This window comes from Penicillium waksmanii (genome assembly GCF_028829765.1).
Source record: "Penicillium waksmanii strain IBT 27052 chromosome Unknown utg000007l:1.0-4314555.0:1.0-4317578.0, whole genome shotgun sequence".
NCBI lineage: Eukaryota > Fungi > Ascomycota > Eurotiomycetes > Eurotiales > Aspergillaceae > Penicillium > Penicillium waksmanii.
This window is the reverse complement of record NW_026643253.1, coordinates 1,553,525-1,578,890: the sequence shown is the minus strand read 5'-3', so window position 1 is coordinate 1,578,890 and position 25,366 is coordinate 1,553,525. Positions and strand designations below refer to the sequence as shown.

The following is a 25,366-nucleotide window of genomic DNA, read 5'->3' as shown; positions in this document are numbered from 1 at the left end:
GGTTGGAGGTGTCGAAAGGACAAAAGTTTCCCGACGGCCAACTTTCAGTGACGTTTTGGTTCCCCACGGCGGCGCTGAGTCATCACATACAAACGAGAGACGCCACCCGATGCCTTGTTTTTTCTAGTATTACTAGTATTACTGGTTTGATGGCAGAGTATGTAATAGTTTCTGTTTATACTAGTTGTACTAGGAGGTCAGCTATTTAAATAGCTGTATGACCTAGTAAATACTAGTAGCTGCCTCACATGCGAGTAGTATACAATCGTCCGCTGTAATCGCCTATTTAGAGTGCCGTGATTGGCCAGCGAGGAGTATACAATACTTGCGCACCGAAGAAGATGAAAACTGAAAAAGAATTGGAATTCATGATAAATTCTGCATCTATGGGAACAATAATATGTTTACTAAATTACAGATAAGAGATTCAAAGCTATCCAGCGAAAAGTGCATTCAGCCTGCCCTGGAGTTCTGACGCCACTTGATACATCTCTGTCATCCTGCCCAGGGCATCCTCGAGTGTGGCCTCTGTAACAGACAAGGTGTCAGAGCTGAGGGGCAGTATTTTTAACTCTAGCCTGGAAAACAAATGATGCCCGGAGTTCGTTCGGGCAGACTTTTCGGCCTTCCATGTCTCCCCACGGAGAGCATCCAGTTCCTCCAGATCGGCTGCTCGCAGTTCTTTATTTTCGAATAAGAACCTGAGTTTTTCTCTCATTTTTAGAAGGATGCCTTTCACAAGATCCTCTTTGACAACGAAGCGATACCCGTGTGTGAATACAAGATAGCGCACCCCAACGTGGAGATATTTGGGGATCAAGGTCTCCCCCGCTCTCTTTGCACGCAGAAGCGACTGGCAATGATTGAACAGAATCATGTTGAAATTTCCTTCAACGCTCTGTGCAGCTTTGTGCCTTTCTTCCAGGATTTTTCTCCTGCGTCTCCATTGCCTTTGAAGGAAGATGATGCTGTTGGTTTCGACCGGCGAATATTCGTCAGAATGTGAAGATTCAACGGAATGGAACGCGGCAGCACTAGAATCTTGGACATCTTGTTCGAATTGGTCATCCCACCTGTTCTTAATGCATTCGCTGACTTTCATGACTGGTGCTGAGGCATCGACAAATCCTTTCAGGTATGCTGGAGCGGTAGTTTTGTCGTTCAGTGTGACAACCTGGAGCGTGTTTTTCCCGGCATAACATGAAAATGTTGCTTTCACGCCTTCACGCAGCTTAGCTGGAGATTCCATCGTATGGGAGGCCCAGTTGGGTGGGGCTACCAGTGCTAGGGTCTACAACATCGCTGTTAGCATTGATACATCTCACGGTTAAGGAGATCCTGAACTTTAAACAGAGAGAGATACCTTTGAGATCCGCGCTGACAAACTATCAATCCCACGTGGCCGAGAAGGGTAGTGAGATAAATTTAGCATCACGGTAAGCAGCAAGTCGAAAATTCGTCGTTTGGGAACAGCTGGAGACTTATGTCGGCCCTTGAATTGTAATGGCAATTGCGCCTCATTATCGAGCTTCTCGAAAATGATACAGAATGAAATAATAACATCCCGGAGAGGTATAATGCATTCCATTCTGTCCTTATCTCGTGGCTCCGCAGCGTCCAACTCGAGTGGGGATCTGATGATATCAGGCAAGTGTAGAAAGGCCCATGAGGATGGCAACACGACCGCATTACCGGGGTTCATTGCACACAGGAAAGCCGTAACTCCAAATTCGACAACGGAAAGTATAGGGTGGAGATTCGACAAAAGCAACTTGTCGACGGGTTTCGTAGCATTGAGAAACCCATGAAGGCCACGCGCCTGTTCAAAGGTTAGTCAGTAAAGTAAAATAAAGTAAATAGCTTGATTGGAAAAGAAATACCAATTCCGTACGTCCCGAATCCTGGCGTGCTGTAGGAGCTACTCGACGTACTCTCTCCAGTGCTTGAAGGGCCTCTTTAGTTGATATCAATGGATGATCCGACGACGGATGACGGGACAGGATGGAAGTTATCTTTCTCATCAGCGTCCGCGCGAAGATTGTCGTTGTCCTTGGGCCAAGAAAAAACGCAATTTGACACTGTTCCAGGATTCCAGTAAAAGTATGCATCTCGTACCAGTTCTTCTTCATTCGAAAAAGAAGCAAGTCTTCCCAACAACCTGCGACGTTACCTGCGACGTTATCGCCTTTCCCTTTTGCAAGTAGATGTCGGAGATCCATTATTGCCTGGCCGGATTGATCTAAGGGCGTCACAAATATAATCTTCTCTTCAAGCTGCTGCAACCAATACCTCCTGCGGCCTAGAAAATTTCGCTGAAAGGACTCTGACATGACTCTGCGCATATATGTTTTGGTGAGATGGGCGTACAAGCCCGAAATCAGAATGAGCGACCCCAAAGCACCTGAGCAAGTTTCGGTAGTCAGTCGCTCGTGAAGCTGACTGCATTGCCCCGTCCGTCTTTTCATGCACAGTCCACGTAGCAAAAAGGGTGTGCAGCGTTTAGGAAATTCCTGTGTAATCAGGGCTTTTGCACGCGCATCGAAGAAGTCCATGGCATCAGCAAACATGCTCTTAGCCCATGCCATAGCCTGGAAGTTAACTGCCTCTACGGTGTCATCGGAATTGCCTGCGGAGACTGGTGGGCAGTACTTCGACCAGTATTGCTTGAGAGGCGCTTTTTCATGCCTGCCGAGCCTATAGATTCCACAAGCAAGGTAGAGAGATGCGAGGAATAAATCTGGAGGTTCCAGCTTTTGGGTTGAATATTGGGCTCGGTTCTGGACTGGACTCCCGACTGGACTCCCTGTTTGATTTCGAGTTGTGCTCCAGCTTGGGCTCTGGGTTAGATTCAGAGCTTCGTTCCTGGTTTTGCTCATAGTTTTGTTGCAAGTGAGGCTCTCGGTTGAACTTTGGTTTAGTTGCAAGGCTAAATCCTCAAATAGCCTCGCAAATAACATAACCATATCCCCTGGTAAGTACCTACTCGTTGACACTTCCAGGTGCTTCTGAAAACGAAACAAAACCGGAGAAATATTACCAAACATGCACAAGAGGTCGTCAGTGGGTCTTTCCATCTCCCACCAGCCTTGAGGATCACCGAGATCTTCATTGGTGACATTTAAAATGTCAAAGACGATTTTCCACTCAGAGATATGATCCTTCATCCAGATCACATCATGGAAGTCCTCAGCAATTTCTTTCGCTGTATCGAAAAATCCAACTTCGAGAACGACTTTCTTGGTCCACATACTTGAGACTATGACATAGTTCAAGACCTGTTTGAAGGTTTCTGGTTCGACTTGGTTGATCAAATTGTGCTCTTTGACAATTTTCACTGCTTCTGGCACGTTTCCGTTTTCGACATGTGTCTCGTATAGTTCCATCCAATTCTCGTTCGCGGCGTAGTACGAACAAAGATCATCCACCAGGTCGAACTCAATAAAGAAGTCAACCTTTTCGGCTTCGGAACCAAGGAGGTTGATAGTCGCGACTCTCAGGTCGGAAGAAACTCGGCCCTGTTTCAGCAGGATATTGCAAAGACGTGAGTACCGTTGTCGAACATTGGTGTCGAGCTTGTCAGGATTCCTATGGAAAAGATAAATTAGCGTTCGTTTTGATCAATTGAAAAATATGATCGAGACATACCGGCTAAGGTAAATGATAAGATCGTCGAATTTGTCCCCTCTTTGAAGGACTTCGACAGCCTTCTCAAAATCCCCATCGACATCATAGCATTCTGATGCGGCTTGGAAGAATAACCCTAGCTCGTAAATCTTAGCTGCCCTTTGAAGCTGGCCCTTGTTCTTCCAAATCTCTAGAATGGAGTTAGCATTGATTGCAACAATTCTTTTCTGTTTCAAAGAAACTAACCGGCAGCCTTGTCATGTTTGCCAATTTGCTCGTAGCATTCTGCGGCATCTTCCAGCATGTCGATTCCACGGAACAATTCGATTGCCTTTTCGAAATATCTCGTGGACCCATCGATGTCTCTAAACTTGCGGCTTCTCCCCTCGCGACGGCAATCGTATGCCTCTGCGCGTTCGGCACCTTCGGTATCGCCGGCCTTGTTGTAGCCGAAGATTGCCTTTAACCATTCATTAGCTCCTGCTCAAATGACCCTGTCATGAAATTCGGAAAGATTTAAGTGTACTGACCGCTTGATAGTTCATTTGGTGGAAAAGCTGTGTGGCACGCTTTTTCCATTGCGCGGGATCGACAGAACCGCCTGCTCGGAGAGCCTTCAACTTCTCCGCAGACTGGAAAATGAGTTAGCCGAGTACCGTGAGAATATGCAAGAACAATCATACTTGTTCATCCTTCTTTCTTGCAATATCAACAAGCCTCAGGCAGTTGTTTTCAGTGAGTGCCTTGACTATGGAATCGAGGGCGCTTTCGCTCGTCTCCATGAACCATAATTGTTTTCTTGCTCGGGTCACCGCGACATAGAGTTGCTAGAAAAGATGTTAGACCGTCCACTTTCATAAAATGATGCCTTCCAGGGGCTACTCACTTTCAACTCCGCGCACAAGGCTTGTTAAAATTGGTCAGTATTATAAAGCGCAACAGGAAAATTCCGAATGATGGACCCACCGCATGCTTCCGTGAATCGAATTCGCCTCGCGGCTCTTGTGCCAATAAGTGTAGACATCGATAGCTGCTTCCAAGGCCGCTGCCCCCGAAGAAGTCGTAGATGAGTACATCGTCGAACTCCATTCCTTTGCTCTGAAGAATTGTGAGAACCAAAGCCACTTCGCCGATGTCTGTTTGTAATTTGACTTTCGAGTCATCGTCCCGCACAAGGATTACTTGCTCGGCTCCAAAGTTCGCGACTTTGTCGTTCATTTTCGTCACACCGATCATTCTTGAGGAGAGAACAGAGCAATCGAATCCGGCTAAGAAGGATTAGTTTTGAGTAGTTTGCTGTTTACTAATGAGAGCCCACTTACCAAAAATGATGGGTACTGGGCCATCGATCTGGCCAACCTCGGGATTTAGCTTGTCTATGGTTTCGGGGAAACCTGAAAGCTATAGTTAGCCCTTGAGGTGTAATAGATCATTCGTGACTTCTCATGACTTGCCACTCCAAAGCACCTGCATGACCCACGACGCAAAGCTTAGAATGCCTTGGTGAGAACGGTAGTTTCTTGCCAGCATAAACTGGCGAGGCTTGGCAACATTCTGTTTCAAAAAGGCGGCAGTAGACTCATGTTCGTCAAAAAAGGCAGCTCTGACCTCAGGGAAGCGGAAGACTGAATCCTTGGAAATACACTGCGCTGTATCGCCCGCTATCAACCATTGTCAGCACGGCCATGTCTAAGTTCATCGACGATGTGTTACCTAGATGAATCCCACGAGCGTTGAACACAGCCTTGAAAAGCAAAACGATGTCGACGCATCTCAGGTCTTGGATCTCTAAACGCAATAAGTCAGTCACCACAGATTAACAAGTGAAAGGCTGGACCTACCGTCCACATAAATTGCTTCGAAGCAACGGCGTAACTGAGATGCGAAACTCGGGTTCTCCATGATATATTTCAGCACATCCATGACACGGTCCAAATCATCAATTTGACCGCGTTGCTTCTTGAGTCTCTCATACCGCTCATAGACATCGAAAGCCTTTTCGCGATCTGCCACGCCTGGAAAAGCAGGCGACACCTTCGATTCCCTGGGCACGTATTCTTCACGGGAAAGCGCTCGCAGATCTTTGGCACAAATTCTTGACCCCCGGATAACTCCCATTATTTCTGCAAAAATGAGCTCCGGTGGGCAGCCTTGGGGTGCAGATGCAGAAAGGCAGCCCCAGTACTCGTACTTGAAAATATCAAAATCAATGACGGGTGTTGGTTTCAAGTTGCTCTTTTGGTTAGGCTTGTTTTTCGATTTTGCATGGTCTCCTTCGTTGAAATTTTGCCGGTCGGCGTTCCTATTCATGGTCAGCAAACTGCCGCATGGAATGGAATCGGATGTGACCATCATAATAGATGACTCCGAAAGAGGAAACCTACTGCATGCTTTTCTCTAACATCCCAAGAAACTTGTCATACGTGCAGACAAAAGGAAAATTCACATCTCGTAGCTTCAGGATTTCATCTGGCTCCTCATCTGGTGGTATCCAGGTACTCGAGGTGCCTGACGCAGTGTCGATGAGATTGCGTACGTAAAGCTGGAGCTTTGCGGCCAAATGAGGAGATCGAGTGAGGAGGAGCTATGTTATGTTAGTACGGAAAGCCCTTTGATTCGAATTACTGACCTGTTTGATGCGATTCGTATGCGAAATTCCCTCTCGGGCTTGATGTTTACCGAGGAGCTGGAAAAGAAGACATGTGGTCTTGCCGGTACCACTACGCCCCAATATCAAACTTGACGTTTTGGAATGATTGACGATTTGCATCTCCTCCTGGGATAAGTCGAAGGGAAATTCTTCGTAACCCTTCGCCCTTAAAAGGGCTTTCAAAAAGGAGTCCGTGACATTGGTAAATTTTCCTGGCATGAGAGATATGGATTAGCTCAGACCTTGTGAATGAGACTGATTTCTCTCACCCAGTATGTCGACAAGGACTTGGCTTTTTTTAGTTGCCCTTTGGGGTTGACTCGTAGAGTTATAGACCGGGAGAATTTCCCAACGTTGGGGCACGTAACTCCCGTCCGGGAGTTTGATCGGGTCCTTTTTGCAGATATCCACAATGTCTTCCTTGTAATGCTGCTGTAGGTTGATTATCCAATCGACCGCCGGGAGAAGCTAAAATTCATGATGAGCATGTATGAAATCTGCATATGTGAGAATGGGCCATACCTGTTCGCGATTGACCATGTTCCAAACTTTGATAGTTTGGCCAAACTGTTTTCTTGCCGTCAACTCATCGTAGTAGCCGACATCAACCTGCCAGAGGATGAAGATCTCTCCTGGAAGAGGACTAAAGTGAAGAGGGATCACAGGCACCAAATCTGCCTTTGACCCATGAGGTACTTGCCGGGATCGCCTTTTCAAGCCTCGCCCTTGAGCAAGCTCCCGGAGGTTGTATTCCACTTGAGGAAACTTTCCCTCGTCAATGAGCTTTTTGACTTTTTCCATCGCCAAGTCAGAAAGCAGGACTTTCCACGCTCCGACACGCTCGCCGTAAAGATTAATTTGTTCCGCGGTCGTGGCCATTGGGTAAACATTCTCGTGATCGTCCGGTAGAGGGAGGGTGGCTGAATCTCCGGTCAGTCTCTCCGAGCATAGTCGGCAAGGAAAACTATCCACCGCTGCGCTGATGAGCTGGGGTATCATTCGCTGAATTTGCTCCGTAGTATTGGCCAAGCCATTTATCCCTTGGGGTAGTGGGATATGCAGCTTTTCAAGACCTTCCTTGATAAACGAAGGTATCCCAAACTCCTCTTTCTTCTTCTCGCGAGTTCGATTTGTCTTTTTTTCGTCGCGGTCGAGGACCCTCATCTTTTCCCAGGGTACCGTGTTCTCTTGCTTTGAAGGTGGGTGTTCGTTTGCGGCCTGAGTGAGCCCGGTGAACTCGTCAAGTTGATCCATCAATTCCTGAATATCACTCCATTCAGTACATGAGTCGCCAATTCCATGGTCACCAGGGCAGGCGCCGCAAAGGTGAAGGGCCCTTCCAGCCAGGTTCTCCATCACCGCCTGTCCAAGAAGCTGCTGGTGCTGTTTTGAGGTGATCCAGCGTTTGATGACTTCGGCGTATCTCTCACTGGCCAAAAGCTGTTCAAATATATTTTCCTTTCTCAGGAGCAACGTCAATACCTCCCGGAGGTAGACGGTGAGGTGGGTAGTGACAATCGGTAAGGCGGAGCCTGCAAGTTCGACGCATTGAGTGAGTGAAAACGGCCCGTTTTGCATCTGCATAAGGGGAGCTACGATATTTCTGAAGATTTCAACCGAGACTTGTTCAGAGAGGCTTTTTTTTCTCCAACTTCTCAAACACCTTGCAGAGACGCGAGATCATCTGAGCTGGCCGTAGTATCATGGAATCATGCAAGGACTGGTCCCGCACGAAAAGTGAGAGGTCGACCTTTTGTTTTTCGAGTCTCGCAATGGCATGGTTCAGAAACTTTTGCTCTGGCTCGGTTTCCTGGATGAGAAGATGGTAAAAGGGACAACCCCGGAGAGACATGGTGTGAGGTTGGTAAGGCGCTGCCGACTCCTGGCCGTCGACGAGGAGGGGTGGTGAAACACGTGAATCGAACGCGGAGGAATTGAGTTGAAATAGTTGTGAGTGCTTTGAAGACTGAAAACACGTTGTTTGATGTGGTAGGACAATTGAGGTGGTGGCGGCAAGTTGGTGACTAGAGGAGAATGGAAGCAGGCAGGCGAAGAGGAAGGCAGAAGAGGAAGGTAGCAACACAACAGCACCGGCGGGTAAACAAACAGGTTGAACAGACTGGCGTTGAGAGAGATTCAATTCCCATGGCTCATAGGAAATATTCCTTGATTACTATTCAGTGTTTGAACTTTGAACTTTCTTGTGTCCCTTTGGTAGTAATGTCCACGTCGTAGTACAATGCTTGCGAGTATAGTGCCGGGTGAGTGGTACGTTTGATAGGGTTGAAGATAGAGAACAAAGAGAATTATGCTTTAGTAACACGCTAGTCTAACAGAAGAATAATGTAAGTATATGCAGGCCTATCGCTCTGCCAACAATCCAAACAACAACTCCGTTCGCTTCCAATACTCCTGGCCAGTCTTCCGCATTGACTTCAACATTTCCGGGTTGAGGACGGCACTCTTCTGGACACGACCTGCGACATCAGCCAGCTGAGCCGGGTCACCCAGCATGTGAGCAAGGTAGACGGCGTCAAAGAAGAGTTGAATTTTCCAGTCACGGATGGTATCAGAGCGAGAGGAGTCATCGGAGGCTGCTGGTTTATGATTCTGTTCCTCTGACTCGGAGTCGTGTTCACCCTCCTTGTCGTCTTCCTTGTCGTCTTCCTTGTCGTCTTCCTTGTCGTCTTCCTTGTCGTCTTCCTTGTCGTCTTCCTTGTCGTCTTCCTTCTCGTCTTCCTTCTCGTCTTCCTTGTCGTCTTCCTTCTCGTCCTTCTTGGAATCCTCATCCTGTGTCTCCGATGCCTCACTGGGTTTACTTGGAGAGTTCCAGTTGTCCAGTTCATCTAGGATGGAGCCAATAAGGGTCTCAAGCTGTGTTTTCAGTGCTTCCTTCAAGACTCTCAAAGTCGACGGGTCCCACAGATCAGATCCGTTTTCGTCCATGATAGCTGTCAGACGACGTAGATATTTGAATGCACCTGGAGATGGTTGGACTGGAACTGGAGGCTCACTTTCCCAGAGGGATCGACCGGGAACAATCTTGAGCTTTTTGGTCTCTGGATGGGCATTGGACGAAGGTACAAAGGATAGGGAGCCAGTTTGGGCCACAATTTCTGCAGCAATAAGTTTTTGCAGGCCCGGCACAACATCACTAGAGAAGAGGAATTCGTCGGCAACAAAGCCAGTAGGAATATCGCGACGGACGAGTCGAATGAGTCGCAACAAGAATGTAGCCTTTTCGCTCTGGTGCGATGACCCGAATGCATTAGAGGCCTCGCTGAACGAATCCTGTAAGGTATTAAATGCTTCACGCATGGCAGCTTGCAAAGAATCGGACAACAGGCGTGGATCTTCCTCATTGAGTTGAGGCGTAATGTTGATATCGTCATCTTCAACTTCACTACCAACGAGAACATCGGTCCATCTAAGCCGGCGAAGGCTGTCAATAGATTGATTCACGTCCCGAATAGAAGCGAGCCAGGATTGATATTTGACCAGAACCGCGGATACATCAGCATCACGACCAAGGAGTCTGTCAGTGACAGACTGCTTGAAAGTTGCAGCGCCGTTGGAGTAGTCGGCAGAGATAATATCAGAGTCCCACAGTGACCCATTCGAGTTGTGGTGTTTTGAATTTTCCCAGGATGAGATTGTTGTAGAGATATGTCGAGACAGTTCGTCAATTGTTTCCACTTTTGTCGTCAGCACGCGCTTGAGATTGTCATTGAAAACGCCACGAAGGCGCTCAAGTACGTTCACTGAGCGGTGCGTAATAGTAGATCCCCATGATTCCAGCCAAAGCTCAAAGGTTTCGGCACGCAAAGACAAAAGTTCCTGAAAGTCATTGCTCTGAGCAAGACTCTTTTGACAACCTTCGGCGAATTTTTCAAACGCGGTTAACGACCACTCCTTAATTGAATCCACGCCTTCGCTGCGGCTTAAATCGCTCAGTTTGATATATGGCGTGAAGTTGATGACGCCGGGGGCTGCGAAACGGCCAAGAATTTCGATCTCCAGACCATCCAAGCTGCGAATCTCTGGGTCGGATAAGACCGGTCTAGACTTGAGTTTTGATAGTACGTCGGTGAATTGGTGTGATCGGAGTACTTTGGAAGTTTGAAGGGTGGCAACAAGAAGGCGGAGTGTCTTGGGAATGTTCTCACGCGACTTCTCTAGCAGGCTGGTGATGACGCCAAGGCGCACTTGATGGAATTTGTGGATAGCCTCGTCGGACGAAGGGCTTGAAACGAGACAATAGGCGGCCAGGGATTCGATAATAATTTCTTCGGTGGCATTTGAAGATGCCAGACGTTTATCAATTCGATTCAAGAGGGTAAGACGCAAAGACGCCAGTTGCTTGCGGAGGTCATCGAGGAATGGCGGGATCGATTCCTGCTGAGAGAGGGTCTTGTGCAGAAGACGCGAGACCACCAAGATCTTTGCGACTAATAAAAGCGAGGCACGTCGTCGCAACAGTCGCGCAATTGATGTTGTACACCGATGAAGGAGAGCCAGCTGGGCCCCAAACGTATGCTTATCGGCATCTAACCGACGATGGGAAGTTAGCAATTGTATAGATATAGATAACCACCCACTTTTCCATACCTTTTTCTACCGTATCCCGCTTCATCTGTCGAGCATGCTGGTGCTTCCTTTCGACCAAGCGCGGGTTGCATCGCCGTCCAACGTCAGACAATATCGAGTCCACGTCCTGGATATCTTTATTCATCACAACAATGGTTTCGGCCGTCCCAACAAGCTCTCGGTATCGAGTACTATCACATAAACCACCACAGTCAGTAAAATAAAGCAAACCATATTATTCGACAAGAACAACTTACCCCACGAGAGCTCGGAGCTTCTCCTTATTGCTTGCGATGTCGCGGCGCAATTCCTGTTCCACCCGCCGGACGGTAGGGATCGGATATTGAAATGCGTCCTGCCATGATTTCAGGCTCTGGGGATCTGGGGCCTCCGGGGCCATTTTGGCGACGATGTTGAGGTCAAGTTGGAGGTCGCGTTGAGACCAAATCAGCCCGTTGCGGGCTTCCGAAGGGTTATGTCAGCTATCTTATCGGCAGGTGACTCAAAGAAAAAAGATCCCCGCGTTCCCAAGGGCTCCCCTCGTCATTTTCAACACTTGTATTCTTTTCATTTTTCATTTATTATTGACTTTCAGAATGCCCCTGATGGAGTCTGAAGCTGCACCAGTCGAGTCGACCTCGAATGGCCTCCCCGATCGACTGCCATTCCCACCCATCACATACTCTCATATTCTGCACTGCTCATATCACGATTGGCATCCGCGGTATGCCGATTCAATTGATCCCCTCTAATGGATATCTGAGTGTTTTTTACTAACAATCTCTCAGGTACCGGACCCTAGCCCCGAAATCCAAAACCATTCCTTTGCCCGAACAATTCGTTTCATACCTTCGCGCCGACGGCATCCTCCTACCACCCGAAAATCGTCCCCGAACCGAAGACGATGACTACGATACCTTCTCAGACGACGGCGAAGAAGAGGTTGACCCCTCACTAGAATGGCCAGAGGTCCACAGTAAAGTGAAAAGCATAATCTCTGAGTTTCGCCAAGTCACCCCAAAACTGAACTGGAGTGCTCCCAAAGACGCAACCTTCATGTCCGCCACAAATGACACAAAATGCCAAACACCAAACGACATCTACCTCCTTCTCAAAAGCAGCGACTTTATCACACATGACCTCGACCATCCCTTCGACGACTGCGTTCCGGACCAGGAAAACGAAAATGCTGCTGCTGCTGCTCCCGCCGATGGACCCCTCCCGGAGGTCCCTTATCACCTAGTATTGCGCAAATACGCCAACTTCAACCCTTCGCTTGAGTTCCGCTGCTTCGTCCGCAATCGCAAACTTCTTTGCATGTGCCAGCGGGACCAGAATCACTTCGATTTTCTTTTCTCGATGCGCGACATGTTACGCTCCCGCATCCAATCCTTCTTCGACGAGAAGCTGCGCGATACATTCCTCGACCCGAATTTCACTTTCGATGTGTATATCCCCGCGCCGCACCAACGCATCTGGTTGATTGATATCAATCCCTGGGCGCAGCGGACGGACCCGCTTCTATTCAGCTGGCTCGAGATCTTGACGATGAAGGACCCTGTTGGTTTTGAAGAGGAGGAAGATGATATGGCTGGAGGCGTTGTTCGGATTTCACTCCACGATGGCAGTGTCACTGAATTGGATGCGAATGGTCAGCCCGTGGATGACTCTGGCTCGTCTTCAGAAGAGGACGAAGAGGACCTCGACAACGTTACTCCCAAGGGTCTGGATGGCGGAGAGGATGATGAGTTCGCTCCCTTCCTACCGGAGTTCCGGCTCATCAAAAAGAATGACCCCGAGGCATACTCTTTTGCGACACCGCAGTACTCGGCTCATAAGGTGCCGAGGGATCTGGTTGATGCTTCACTCGCTGGTCCGGGTGGTATGAGTGAGTTTATGGGTAAATGGCAGGATATTTTGCAGAACCAGATGCGTCAGCAACAAGCAGACGGCAGTGATTCGGAGTAAATCAAAGGTTCACTCCGTCTGGGCTGATGAATCTGCAGCCATATATTTGCTTAGACTTGTTTATTAGATTATTTATGATTGCATTCAACGGCGAAATGATATTCAAGTTTCAATCTATTTGTATTTCCTCCAGGGCTCCAATTGATCACTAGGATATTTCCACCCGGAGCCATATTGCAATCCTTGAAAATATGTCAGTGGATAAAAGCCAGAGCTTGCAATGAAATCGATCGAATTCGAACTACGGATACTAGCACCATTCAATCCTCCAGATTTGCCCTTTTTGTTACATACTACGTGGTAGTAACTACTAGTATACTCTCTAATCAGGGGCAACGCGACCAAAGACTACTAATACTTGGGAGTCTGCCCAGGTGATTGAGTGGACACTGGCTCCATAGTTCCTCAGGCCGAAGCTACAGCAATGATCTGCATCCACGCCTCGTGGGCGTAACAACGTTTTTTTCTTTGGGGGAAAAGTTCCGGAAGAACTATTGAACTTTGTAATGAACTTACGATCCCATTGGGTAAATGCCCAACGCACTAGAGTCAATAAATCCCAAAATCAGCAGAAACACATGAAAATTAAAGTCATACGGATACCCTTGGAAGAAGAGCCAAATAGTTAGTAGGGCCGATTTATGGTCTTATTCAATTCATTATGTACTACTCCGTAGTACTAGCATATCTAAACGCCCTCCTAATTCCGAATCCCATAGAGATGATTTATTTGCACTTTCCATTAGGCGCGTTGCGGAGTTGCTATTTTCAACCATTGATTAGCTGATCTGATTGGTATACTTCTGTAGGGTAAGGTTGTCAGGGACATACCACGCAAACTCCCGATTTGCAGTTTCCCAAGCTACCGTCCTTCTTGCAGGTTGCACCGGGGGCAAGCTAAAGTAAAGAAAAGTTTAGATTCTTGACCCAGTTAGAGAATGTGGAACATTAATACCACCGGCTTCGCAGCCATGGACAAGCCAGCAAGGGTAAGAATAACGAATGTGAGACGCATGGTGTCGAAAGGACGATTGCGGAAATAGTATGTTTAAAGGAGGAATATAAATGTGGGAAGAAAGAGAAAGTGCTTTGAAATTACTGATTGAAATGGACGAGTATTCAGGGTCTTATATTATGCTTCAACCCCGGGTTTATTTCCTTCGGAAACCCGGATCGACAGTAATACTAGTACGGAGCAGGTTACCCACAATATGAGGCACTTGATGAGCGGATCAAATGATGCGATGTAGATCCAATTAGATCATTCTCAGACCCTAAAGATTATTTGATAGACATTCTGACCTACCTTAGAGATTTAGCTTGGGGTCAATCGTTATTAAACGTTGAACAGCTCCGTTCTTCTGTTGGACGGTGTTCGAATAAGGAGTCGCCAAGAGCTATTGTGGTTCAGGGGCTATGGACCCTTATACACTGGGATGCAATGCCACGAATCAGATGCAAGTCCTTTCAAAGTTTTGGCTTGCCCTAAGTTGGGCTGTGCTTGGCATTATATAGACCTCGCTGGGGACCTTGAATGTCGGCCGTCAGAAAGATTCAGGAATCCTTATGACACTGAAAGCATCTGTGCCCTCAGGCTGTAACAACCAAAATGAAAGAAAAAAAGAAAAAGAATCAACCCGACAGATCATTTACTCTTATCATGAGTCTAACTCAATCATACTAGTATATTTATTTACAAGTCTAGAGAGGAACCGAGCCGAACCTCCCCCCCTCTGCGGCTATCTCTAAGGGACCTTAGAACAGGACAGACCACCTCGCAAAGACTCAAACCTAAAGCTTATGCTTCTTCTCACCGGAAGCCAACTTCCGAAACTCCTCCTGAGGAACCCCACTAAGAAATCTCTCCAAACCCATAAACGCCTCAATCCCATTCTGACGATCAAGCAGCTCACGCTCCGGCCTACGAACCAACTCCTTAATCTTCAAAAGACTAGACTGATTCAAATGCGTCCCCAACCTCTCCTCAACCTCGTGAAGAACAGCCTTCAAGAAGCCATCCGAATCATCCTTATTTCCGGACGGCGCCTGAATAACCTTATTCACGAATCCCGTTGATACAAGATCCTCGCACGGAATCCGCTTGCTCATCAGCAGTGCCTCGTTCGCCTTGGCGATACCGAGACGCTCGACGAAGGCGCGGCTTGCGCCGCCTTCGGCTACTAGACCCAGAGAGGAGAATGGGGTTAGGATGAATGTGTGCGGTGTTGCGTAGATGAAGTCGGCGTGGGCGACCAGGGCTGCTGAGAGGCCGACGGCGGGTCCGTTTAGGGCTACGACGAGGATCTTGGTGTGGTTGTAGAATGTTCGGGTTACGTCTGTGTTGTTTGCGACGAAGGATTTGACCAGATCGCGGCGGACGTTGGAGTTTAGGTCGCCGTTGGGTCGGCTGCTGGTTACGTCTGCGCCGCTGGATTGAGTGTTAGCTGGGAATGGGAGTATGATTTTGGGATTAAGATTGGTAGTGGTTCATACGCGGAGAAGAATCGGCCAGTGCCGGTTAGGACGGTGATGTAGATGTCATCGCGTTTTTCGACCTCTCGTAGACGTTCGCCCAAGAGATAGTACAGATCCTGATTCAGGGCATTGAGCTTGTCGGGCCGGTTGAGGGTGATGATCGCAACGCGGTCTTGGTAAGTAACGGTAATGAGTTGTTCGTTGGACATCTTTGCGGATGATCAATAAATTGGAGTTGGTTTTTGGAGGGGAAAAAGTGGAGGTTAGTCTGAGAAAGAATAATATTGAGGGCAGCTTCAAATAGAAATACAAATACCAAAAGACCAACCCCAATTGTGCCGGAGCGTCGGCAAGCTCATTCGAGGCTCCGCCAAGACGACTTCCTTTTTTGCGGGGAGCCGAGGCCCGCGGCAGGTCAGGTGATATGTATGAGTAATCATATTTGCATTAATCGATGCATCTTACACCGCCTGGATTTTCTGCCGGGACATCAGACAATTCGAGATCCTCCGAGTCGGGCTTGGACATAGAAACATTTGATATCCCCGATATATTACACAGAGGCCCCCGCTTTAAAGGTCTATCGCGAGTCTTGATTTCTGTTATATCAGAACAAGCAATCAGGAACCAAAGCGTCAGGTTCATAATTGCAAACTTACCCACCATGTCGTCCTTCATCCGCAAACTCCAGGGCGGCAACCTGGAAGTCTTCAAGGTAAGCCAAAACAGACCAAACCTGGACAACTCACTGTACCGGACACAAAATTGCAGTTGAATCCAATCCATTCATTCAATTCCAATGCTATCCGCATTCCCATGCCCACCCTTCCACCTTCCCCGCTAACATCATCCCAGTTCGGCATGTACGTTCTCTTCCCAATCGGTTGGATGTATTACTTCGGCACGAATCTCGACAACCGCTTCAAGACGAAGGACTTCTGGCCTACAGCCGAACAATCGCACAAGATCCCAATTGATAAGGAGGAAATTGATAAGGAGTTGTCTCGTATGCGCATGATCGATGGTATGAAGCGGGAGCGCGCGGAGAAGGAGCGCGAAGCGCTGGCTGCTGTCCAGGCCCAGGCTCAGGCTCAGGCACAATCAGATCAATAAGCTGATTTTGCGAAACTTTTGCCTCTCTTATCCTCGCATCGAGTCTATGATATCAGGGCCTCTTCATTTATTAAGAGGGCTCGCGGGGTAGCGCGCGCGGGGGAGGGGGAAGGAGTCTTGAAGTGAAGTTGGAAGGGCCATTGCGCGGTACGAAACGAGTCATGCGATTCATTCTCCGTTTCGGCCGAGCTTTTGCACGAGCACGAGGACGAGGTGCCCCGCTTACGAGGGGTTGCTTGTTTTTGCGTTGGGAGTTACACTTGTGGTGTTGCGAATTATGTACTTGTACAACACTCTCCTCTTGGCATATTCGGCGTTTTTGGGGACTTTGGGAAATTTCGTTTGTTTATATTCATTCTGTTTGTGGACTGTGTCAATATCAAATTGCCTGCAACGGCTTGCATTGTCGGAACATTACGAGTAGTTACCTACTAGTGGCATTACTATTACTGAAGTTCTACAATTCTTCTTGCAACACAGAAGGGTATCCATTAAAGATAAAGCTGTGCGCTCATAAAAATATGCACATGATAATCATACAGTATAAGCTTGCCCAAAAGGCCATGTGGAAAAAAGGCACAAGATAAAGATAGAACGTGACCATGAAATCCCCGCAACGCGGAGACAAATTAGTATCGATAAGTCCCAGTCCCAGCTACCGCCTCTAGAATGACAGAAGCGTCGGGATCGATTCGGAAAGAGAAGAAATAACGCCTAGGATGCGCCGGCCGGCCGGAATGGCATAAAAGCATCATCATGGCAAAGGAATCGAACTCCTCGGCTCAAACAGTATTAATGGAGCGCGATTTTTTCCGTAGTGATTTCCTTTTTGTTGATAAGGTTGGATTGGTTTGACCCGTTTTTCCCCTTTGCCAGCAACGAAAATGTGGCTCTCCTTACAATTCGGCAAGACGGTGCTGAGTTGTCGTGGCGGCCGCGGCGTTCTTGGCTGTCTCGTAGACGACTTCGAGTCCGGCTGTGGCACTCTCACCGAAGACGGAGCTTATGGAGCCCAGGCGGCTGGAGATGAAGGGTCGCTCGCCGGCCCAGTAGTAGTAGAGGTGGCCGTAGATCGAACGGAGGTGGTCGGGGAGGTAGATGTAGATTCCGGCAGCGATCATGGTAATGAGGGTCAGGAAGAGGGAGTCTGTTGGGATTGGTTATTAGCAATTGCACGTTGGAAAGGGGTTCTGGAGGAGGGCTATAGTGCCCTCTCCTCTTCCCGCTTATCCTGGAGGCAGGCAGGCCTGACGATGATACGTACTGAAGATGAATTTTTCGGTCGGCGTCAACATGTAGATGGCAAAGGTCACCTCATACTGATAAATCTTCAACCGAATCCAGCGCACGAAGCTGGTTAGGATCCAGAGAAGGAAATTCATCATTGGCGTCGTCGGTGGGTGGGTTGTTCGGTCTTGTCTTTGCTGGTCCGGCCCCTGATCGGTAGTCGGCGGAGGATTGACGGTCTTGGCGCGGTTACTTTCGTTCAGGCCGAGATCTCAAGTGGAGGTCCCAGGAAGGATTCAGTAAGCAAGCAGGTAGGCGTCAAGATACTAGGGCCGAGACAACTTGTTAAATTGAGAACGGCTTTTGACACGCGCAGGCTGTCGGAGTCGGCGGGAGTTGGCAAAAGGTTAATCGATGGGTGTTGAAGGATTCCCGAGGTCGTGAAGAGGAAGAATAAGGGAGATTAAAATTGTAGTTTGGCGTCCAAAGATCATAAGAATGGAGGAATAGAATAAGAATAGCAGTGGTTGAAGGAGAGTCAAGGATAGGGATCTTGAAGAAGAAAAGGCAGAGAGTCGCGACGGGGTTGGAGGATCGGAAGGTCGCACTGGCAGGGCAGAAAATCAGCGGATGCTCCGCCAGGCACCGGGGATACCGCTTACAAGTACAGTTGAGTACTGAGCACAAGGGATGCTAAAAGGACCACTCTTGGCACCTTTTTTTTTTCTTTCTATATGGACCAGGGAACCTTCTGATCCGAGATTTGTACGTATTTATTATACAAAATTTCGATACAAAATTTCGATACACCTCCGCCACATCTAAAACACCCCCGCTATTACTGCCATGCTGTCGATAATTAGATTACCTGGATGTACTAGGTATACTAATGGGGTAGTATTCGCAAAGTCTATAGTATTGACGCTCGCTTTATGGCCTAACAAAACTTTCACGATAGTAAGTAGTAAGTACCTAGGTAAACCGTACTTAGCAGCCCAGTGAAGAGGAGTTCTTCTGTATATATCATCATGTGAATCAATCCATATTTGGCTTACGCTGGAGGATGTATTGTAGCAGACAGCTATAATCCCCCATGTGGCATAATGAAGGCGGGGTATTTTGAAAGTGTCTCGTCTTTTTAACGTATACGGCGATCTAAGAGATGCCTGAGCCTTCAATTTGAAAAATCCAAGTAACTTTATTTGAATGTACTATATTATCGACATTTCTCAACGGATTAAATTTGGGATCGACTCGGAAGACAGTAGTATAGATTAAGTACTTTATATTAACTGAGAATTAAGCTAAGTTGAGATATCGTTTTCAGGAAATAACTTGAAGTTCTTTCAAGTTACCTAATAATAAGACGCTTTGATATATAGATAAATGTTATCGGAGATAATGCTAAATTTAGCGTAATCACCATATTCTTTATACTTATCTTTTGCTAGCGTTCTCAGTTATCGCATGGGTTTGGCCTGTTGTTTCTTGGCTCTTTTGAGTCTTGACTGTGTTGGTACAGCGAGCCAAAGTTCAACTACGAACACACAAGAGATTCATTTAATGGTGATAATTAAGCAGGCTCATGTAACACAGATTGCAGTACCTAATGTAACAATTGAGGGTTTTGCTCACTTACACATCTTAGGACGAAAAAAGGAGGGTGGTGAAAAAAGAGGGTAATGAAAAGGAAGAATAGTAAAAGAGAGAAGTAGTAGGTAAATTCTTGAGGTCAACCACAGAGTGCTTAATCGGCTTGTCCGCTATTTTATTTGCACCGTACTTTCACCACCTAGTAGATTTTATTTTACATATTCTTCGATGAAAGCCCATCCGATTTCATTTACGAAACCAATAACCAGGACTGCAAAGTGGCCGATCACAACTAGAGTGTATGCAAAAAAGGAATGCTTTATTACCATCGCTCGATCACTTCTTTACATGCAAAAGTAGTCCTTTGCGGCTAACAACATAAGGGGTCTCTTTTTCTGCTGGTTAAAAATAATTATTGCAAAATGGCGGTTATCAGCTGCCGTAGCCATGTCGCCGCCACGCCGCCACCCTTTTACCGATGTCGGCGCCCCTGCTACCGCCTTCACCCCAGGCGGCCTCTTCTAAAACTACGCCGCCCACTAGTCCCCTCCCCACACGCAGTACTTGGACATCACCGGACAACCAGTACGATAGCTTCCGTGCCACAAAATGGCGGAGATCAGGCTAGCAAAGAAACCATCTGGCACACGACGTGAAAGAGTGCTGCCCCGATCTCATGGAGCCTGTGCGAACTGTAAAGAAAGAAAGCTGAAGGAACGATCATCGTTTCCATTCCTTGACTCTCAACTGACAATTATATGTAGTGTGATGATAATATCCCTGCATGCGCCAATTGCCAGCGATTTGGTCAAAGTAAGGCTTGTTCCGATATCCCATTATAAAGCAGTTTTGACCCAGACTTGATTGAAGCTTGTGTTGTGGAGGACCGAATAACGAAGCGACTCCAACCGCGAGATTATACTGGCACCTTAGAAAAGCGCGTAGCCTATCTCGAAAGCGTTTTACATCAAAGATATCAAAATTCACCCGATCATGCCTCTTTCAACTTCGAGGGATTTGTCGAACGACCAGAAAGCCAACCGAATGCATCTGTTGAAATGCCAGTATTGAGCTCTGAATGGGGGGCTCAAACTTCTAAATTTGAAGCTAACAGCAAGAATGATGAATTCAACGACTTAGCTTCTCAAGTTGGTACACTGAGTATCAATGCAGGAGGGGCAGAACCTCGTTATTTAGGCACCTCGTCCATTTTTGCCTTTTCGAGAGTGATAAATTCCTCTCTTCGTAAGGTGGTTTCGAGAGCCCCCAGTATTGCGCCTGACCAATCTGACGGCGACTGGCCAATTCCGACACCTTGCATGTTGCCTGATTATCAATCCGCTGCAAAGCTTAGCGACGCTTATTTCGAGAACATTCATCCTCAGTACCCTTTTTTACATGAGCCAACATTCAGATCTTGGGAGATAATGCTAGCTACTTCTTCCCAAGAATCGGATGACTTTAATTTCAACCCGTCGTGTCTATTCTTCTTGAATATGGTAAGTTATTAGCGGATTTCTTTCAGTGGTGAGCTAACGGTAGTAGGTCTATGCAATTGGTGCGCTCCTTTTACCTAAATCCGGATTTTTGCCAGAAGTAAGTGACCATCTGCACACCTGTAGCCACCAAGTTAATTCGGTTGATAGCGGTTTTATGCTTCGGGGATGTTGTATATCGATCATATACTTCAGGTCGATGGTCTTGAGGCTATACAGGCAATACTGTGTTGCTCAGTATATTCTCTTCGATCATGCACTGGTACATCCCACTGGTACATATTGTCAAATTCTGAGTGATGAATGGTTACTGAAACTAGTTCAGGAAGCTTGCTGGACTGGCCTTGCGCCAATGCATTGATTTTGGCTACCATCGCAATTCGACATTGTTGAGATCAGTTGCAAGCCCTCTCCAGCTTGAACTCCGAAAAAGAGTATTTTGGTCTTCGTACTCAATGGAGTGCGCAGCTGCTGTTATGCTTGGAAGACCAATATGTATTCCCGACCAAGAGGTTGATGCCGAGGTATTGCCACCCTTTCCGTCCACTCTTCCAACTTGAAGGTTGTTTAACACGCTCTTGAAACACTTGGCTCAAACATTATGTTCTTTAGTACCCAAACGGAATTGACGACTGGGGCATGTTGGAAAATCCCGCAGTGTCTCCTCCTGACCCAGCTTCGAGTATGCACATGGCAATCCACGGTTTCCGTTTTCGACGACTTTTGGGTCGTATTCATACCTCCCTTTACTCCAATAAGGCGTTGGAAGATGCGGCTGCTCATTCGCAGTCGGTCTACGCCTGGAATTTACGAGCCGAACTTGAGAGCTGGCGAGCTTCGGTTCCTCCTCTATTACCCCTCAAAGGACAAGCACTCTCGTTCTTTACAACTAGAGACGGATTTGTAACCGACTATTATTATGCTGTCTTGCTTCTAGGTCGTGTCCAAATCATAAATTGCAAGGGTGAAGCAACAAGCAGTGCTTTCCTTGAATGCGTGCAAGCTGCAGTGAACATCGTACGTGCATATCGTGGTCAATTTATCGGAAAGCCAACTTGCTATACTTGGGGAGCTCTCCATGAATTATTCCTCGCTGGATTGACCTATCTGCATTGCCTCTGGACATCAGCCGATGCACGTCGGGCAACTCGACCAGACCAAGTGAGTAGCACCTGTACAGACTGTACGGTTGTTTTGGCAATAATGGCAGAGCGGTGGGATGTTGCAGCGCCTTATAGAGACATCTTTGAAGCACTTGCTGGACATACTATGACTATGATGACGGACAAAGAACATGAGCGGCCTACTTTATTAGGGTCTTTGACGGAATCTGGTGACCCAAATGTAGAAAGCATGATGCAGTGGAGGGCGCGAATCCCAGACATGGAAATATCCAGTGGTATCGACAGCTTGTTGACAAGTTTGATTGGTGATATGCCATCTGAAACGCAGGCTGGTACCAAAGAAGGATCTTGGTAAATCATATATGCAGAACTTACTCCTCAAACGAAGCTAGTCGATTGGAATAGAATCATTTGAAAGGTCCTTGCGTATTTCCCATCTCGAGCCAACTGCAGGGTTGAGAGCTTTGCCATGTCCTCTATACCTGCAGCGACAAGGAAAAATGGGACTTTAGGGGTATATCAAGATAAATACCTCGGTAATGAAGTCATTTTCAAGCCAGGGTGACTACATATCACCCGACTTGATTCTTTGGTCTAATGCTCTGGCTGTCTTAGGTCTTTGGTTACACAATGCTGATAACTCCTTATGGGACTCATTTGAACAAATTGCATCGGAAAAATCCGAGCTGTCAATTTTCTTCCCTTGCCAAGGATTCTGGGTCAGACGTTTTGAAATTAAAGGGTCTGGTCTGAGGAACGCGACAATATTTCATGAGTGGTAGAACCAACTCCTCTAATTGGTTGTTTTCATTGCCTTGTGTATTCGCCAACTTTGAATATGGTGAGATAGCAAAAGCAAAAATTCGAACTCCACGATTCTGCCAGCTGCGGCTAACTCATATCAGCCCAAGGGCGAATATCTGAACTGGTTACAAAAAGAGCCACAAGAGTTAATGCCTTCGCCACTCGGAAATTCCCGACTGGTACCATTTACAGCGATCAGAAGCTTTCGTGAAATATCACGCTAATTGGCTGCTCGGACTGTCCCGACTAGTGCGCGCCCAATGGACAAACTCGAATTGTGATTGCGATAAGCACCCAAGCCAAATAAACCTAGTTTCAAGCGATGTGGATCCCTTACTCCAGTTTGACTGATTATATATCCATCCGTTTTTCTATGCTGTTCGAACATTCACACTTGTTGCTCTCACTTTCCGAACAAGAAAATGTCTCACGTTTCAGGCACAGGCGGAGATGAATCCACCGGCCATACCCAAATGTGGCCACCAGGCACTGTGCACCTCGAAGATATGCGTGGCCCTGCTGGTGGCCGAATTATTTTACAGCCTCAGCCCACTCAAGACCCGAATGACCCACTCAATTGGTCCAAGAAGCGCAAATACGTTAACTTTGGTTTAGCGTGTTTGTATGTCATTATGGTCAATGAATCTATCAACGCTCCAACTCCAACATGGGGGGCCTATGCACGAAGAGCTCCGCTTCAGCTACGAGATTCTTAACGACAGCTATGCTATTGGCTGCGCGTGTCTAGGAATCGGCGCTGTGATCCTCGTGCCACTCTCCCTGAAGTTCGGTAGAAGGCCACTTTATCTTTTCAGCACAATTATCCAGTTTGGTGTGAGTATTTGGTCTGCCAAGATGCAGACTGTTTCGGATTTAATGCTCATTAATACGATTCAATGTTTCTTTGGGGCATTAGAAGAGGTGATCGTCCAAATGACTGTGTCCGACATCTTTTTTGTGCACGAGCGTGGCATGATGAATTCAATATATATTTGGTCCTTTAAACTGACTACGTCACTTGGTCCGCTTATTGCTGGATATATCACAAAAGGACAGGGGTGGAGATGGGTCTGGTGGTGGAACACTATCTTTTTTGGCATATGTATCTTCATTGTTGGCTTTGGCTACGAGGAGACCAAATATGCGCCCAATCCATCTGTTTCAGCACTCTCTGGGAGTGGAGAACTTAATGAAAATCCTACTCATTTCGACGACGATCCTGATGGCAAAGTCAAAGATTTGGCCAGAAAATCAGGAGCAAACTATCCCACTCAACTTGATCAAGAAATTACTTTACAACCACTCCACGCATTTTCTGAAGGAGATTTGTCATATTCCGGGGTTACCATGGACCCAGAGATCCCAATGAAGACCTACTGGCAAAGACTGGCAATCACAAAAACATCATCTTCACCAAAGGGAACAAATTCTTTCTTTCGTCATTTATACCAACCTTTTGTCCTCCTCCTGGCCATTCCAGCTATTGCATATACAGCTTTAGTTTATGGAATTCTGGTCGGACTTGGAGACGTTATGTCGACCACCCTATCGACCTTCATGACTCAACCGCCATATAATTTCACTTCAGACAAGATTGGATTAATGAATCTACCAATCATTATTGGTATCACTATTGGGACTCTCGTCGGTGGCCCTATAAGTGACTGGATTATTCTCTATTTCTCTCGTCGCAATAACGGTATCTACGAGCCAGAATACCGTCTGTGGGCTATGATCCCGTTTGTGCCATTTGTTCCCGCCGGTGCAGTTATGTTTTCTATCGGTCTAAGCAATGGACTCTCATGGCCAGTGATTGCGGTTGGCTTTGCGTTGTATTATGTGGGGATTGCTCCGATCAACAGCATTACGATCACTTATTTAACAGATTCATACAGAGATGTGAGTACATTTATACCATTTCATGGTAAACCTGGCCTATACTAATCCTGAAACATAATAGATAATTGGCGATGCCTTTGTAGCTGTTACAGTCGTTCGTAATAGCTTCAGTACGGCCTTCATATTTGCACTCACACCTTGGGTGGCAGCTGTGGGAATAAACAACGTTTTCGTCACTATTATGCTGATCGCTACGGTGCTTCTACTTTGTGTTATTGTGTTTATACGATGGGGAAGGTACTTCAGAGCCTTTTCTGCCGCAAGATATCAATTTTATGCAACGCAACAATATACAGAGAGAGTTTCGTGACCTGTGTTGCTACTGCTGCTGCACTGGCTTATTGCTGATATGTTATTTGTCAAATTATGTTCAATGTCAAGTGTGCTCTCATGCCTTTGTCGCCCGATACAATCGAAATTCATTGTATTCAATTCAGCATACCGGTTAGCAATGGTACTTCAATGTGTTAATTCTCAAATGCCTCCTAAGAAAATTCATTTCCTCCTCTTCCAAGCGAAGGTTTAGATGTTTGGCTTTTTCCCAATCAGATCTTAAGACATTTGTTCATCATACTTCTCCTTCCAACTAGCCTTAAAACGCCGCTTCGGGCCCCTCATACGAGAATTATAAGTATTACAAGCTTACGGAATGTTAGTATTATGAGCCTTTGTGAAATTTTGAAATATGACAAGGTTTTCATTTTTATTCTTCGTGTGATAAGGGACATGGGGCCTTGCGGCTGAATGTAGGTGAAATTGAAGTCTTATCACTGATGCTCTCTTAACATTCAACTACATAGAAATAA

The 25,366-nt window shown here is 46.9% G+C and overlaps 8 protein-coding genes across 8 annotated transcripts; 4 read left to right on the top strand and 4 right to left on the bottom strand.

Annotated features, from left to right (window-relative positions):
• Positions 1-433: 433 nt before the first annotated feature.
• N7481_007406 (uncharacterized protein) lies at positions 434-7,852 on the bottom strand (the record flags this gene model as incomplete). The annotated part of the gene is made up of 17 exons (XM_057266625.1): positions 434-1,291; positions 1,364-1,819; positions 1,932-2,926; positions 2,984-3,585; positions 3,646-3,814; positions 3,871-4,084; positions 4,155-4,256; positions 4,308-4,451; positions 4,591-4,892; positions 4,947-5,018; positions 5,082-5,285; positions 5,338-5,412; positions 5,466-5,926; positions 6,009-6,208; positions 6,254-6,486; positions 6,544-6,742; positions 6,797-7,852. 17 exons carry the CDS (start codon positions 7,850-7,852, stop codon positions 434-436), a joined length of 6,342 nt encoding a protein of 2,113 aa, XP_057120826.1.
• A 783-nt stretch (positions 7,853-8,635) lies between these two features.
• N7481_007405 (COG1/VPS51 family protein) lies at positions 8,636-11,261 on the bottom strand (the record flags this gene model as incomplete). Its single annotated transcript, XM_057266624.1, has 3 exons — positions 8,636-10,821; positions 10,883-11,052; positions 11,119-11,261. The coding sequence occupies 3 exons, from the start codon at positions 11,259-11,261 to the stop codon at positions 8,636-8,638; spliced, it is 2,499 nt and encodes an 832-aa protein (XP_057120825.1).
• A 196-nt stretch (positions 11,262-11,457) lies between these two features.
• cdc123 (cell proliferation protein CDC123) lies at positions 11,458-12,829 on the top strand (the record flags this gene model as incomplete). The annotated part of the gene is made up of 2 exons (XM_057266623.1): positions 11,458-11,585; positions 11,650-12,829. The coding sequence occupies 2 exons, from the start codon at positions 11,458-11,460 to the stop codon at positions 12,827-12,829; spliced, it is 1,308 nt and encodes a 435-aa protein (XP_057120824.1).
• Positions 12,830-14,620: 1,791 nt separating this feature from the next.
• Positions 14,621-15,513, bottom strand: N7481_007403 (dodecenoyl-CoA isomerase; the record flags this gene model as incomplete). The annotated part of the gene is made up of 2 exons (XM_057266622.1): positions 14,621-15,257; positions 15,323-15,513. The coding sequence occupies 2 exons, from the start codon at positions 15,511-15,513 to the stop codon at positions 14,621-14,623; spliced, it is 828 nt and encodes a 275-aa protein (XP_057120823.1).
• Positions 15,514-15,968: 455 nt separating this feature from the next.
• N7481_007402 (uncharacterized protein) lies at positions 15,969-16,417 on the top strand (the record flags this gene model as incomplete). Its single annotated transcript, XM_057266621.1, has 2 exons — positions 15,969-16,019; positions 16,160-16,417. 2 exons carry the CDS (start codon positions 15,969-15,971, stop codon positions 16,415-16,417), a joined length of 309 nt encoding a protein of 102 aa, XP_057120822.1.
• An 896-nt stretch (positions 16,418-17,313) lies between these two features.
• On the bottom strand, positions 17,314-17,799 carry N7481_007401 (serine palmitoyltransferase small subunit family protein; the record flags this gene model as incomplete). Its single annotated transcript, XM_057266620.1, has 2 exons — positions 17,314-17,564; positions 17,682-17,799. The coding sequence occupies 2 exons, from the start codon at positions 17,797-17,799 to the stop codon at positions 17,314-17,316; spliced, it is 369 nt and encodes a 122-aa protein (XP_057120821.1).
• Positions 17,800-21,417: 3,618 nt separating this feature from the next.
• N7481_007400 (fungal specific transcription factor domain-containing protein) lies at positions 21,418-22,212 on the top strand (the record flags this gene model as incomplete). Its single annotated transcript, XM_057266619.1, has 1 exon — positions 21,418-22,212. One exon carries the CDS (start codon positions 21,418-21,420, stop codon positions 22,210-22,212), a length of 795 nt encoding a protein of 264 aa, XP_057120820.1.
• Positions 22,213-23,083: 871 nt separating this feature from the next.
• Positions 23,084-24,870, top strand: N7481_007399 (serine/threonine kinase 16; the record flags this gene model as incomplete). Its single annotated transcript, XM_057266618.1, is given in 3 exon segments — positions 23,084-23,260; positions 23,277-24,560; positions 24,622-24,870. 3 exon segments carry the CDS (start codon positions 23,084-23,086, stop codon positions 24,868-24,870), a joined length of 1,710 nt encoding a protein of 569 aa, XP_057120819.1.
• Between the last annotated feature and the right edge of the window lie 496 nt (positions 24,871-25,366).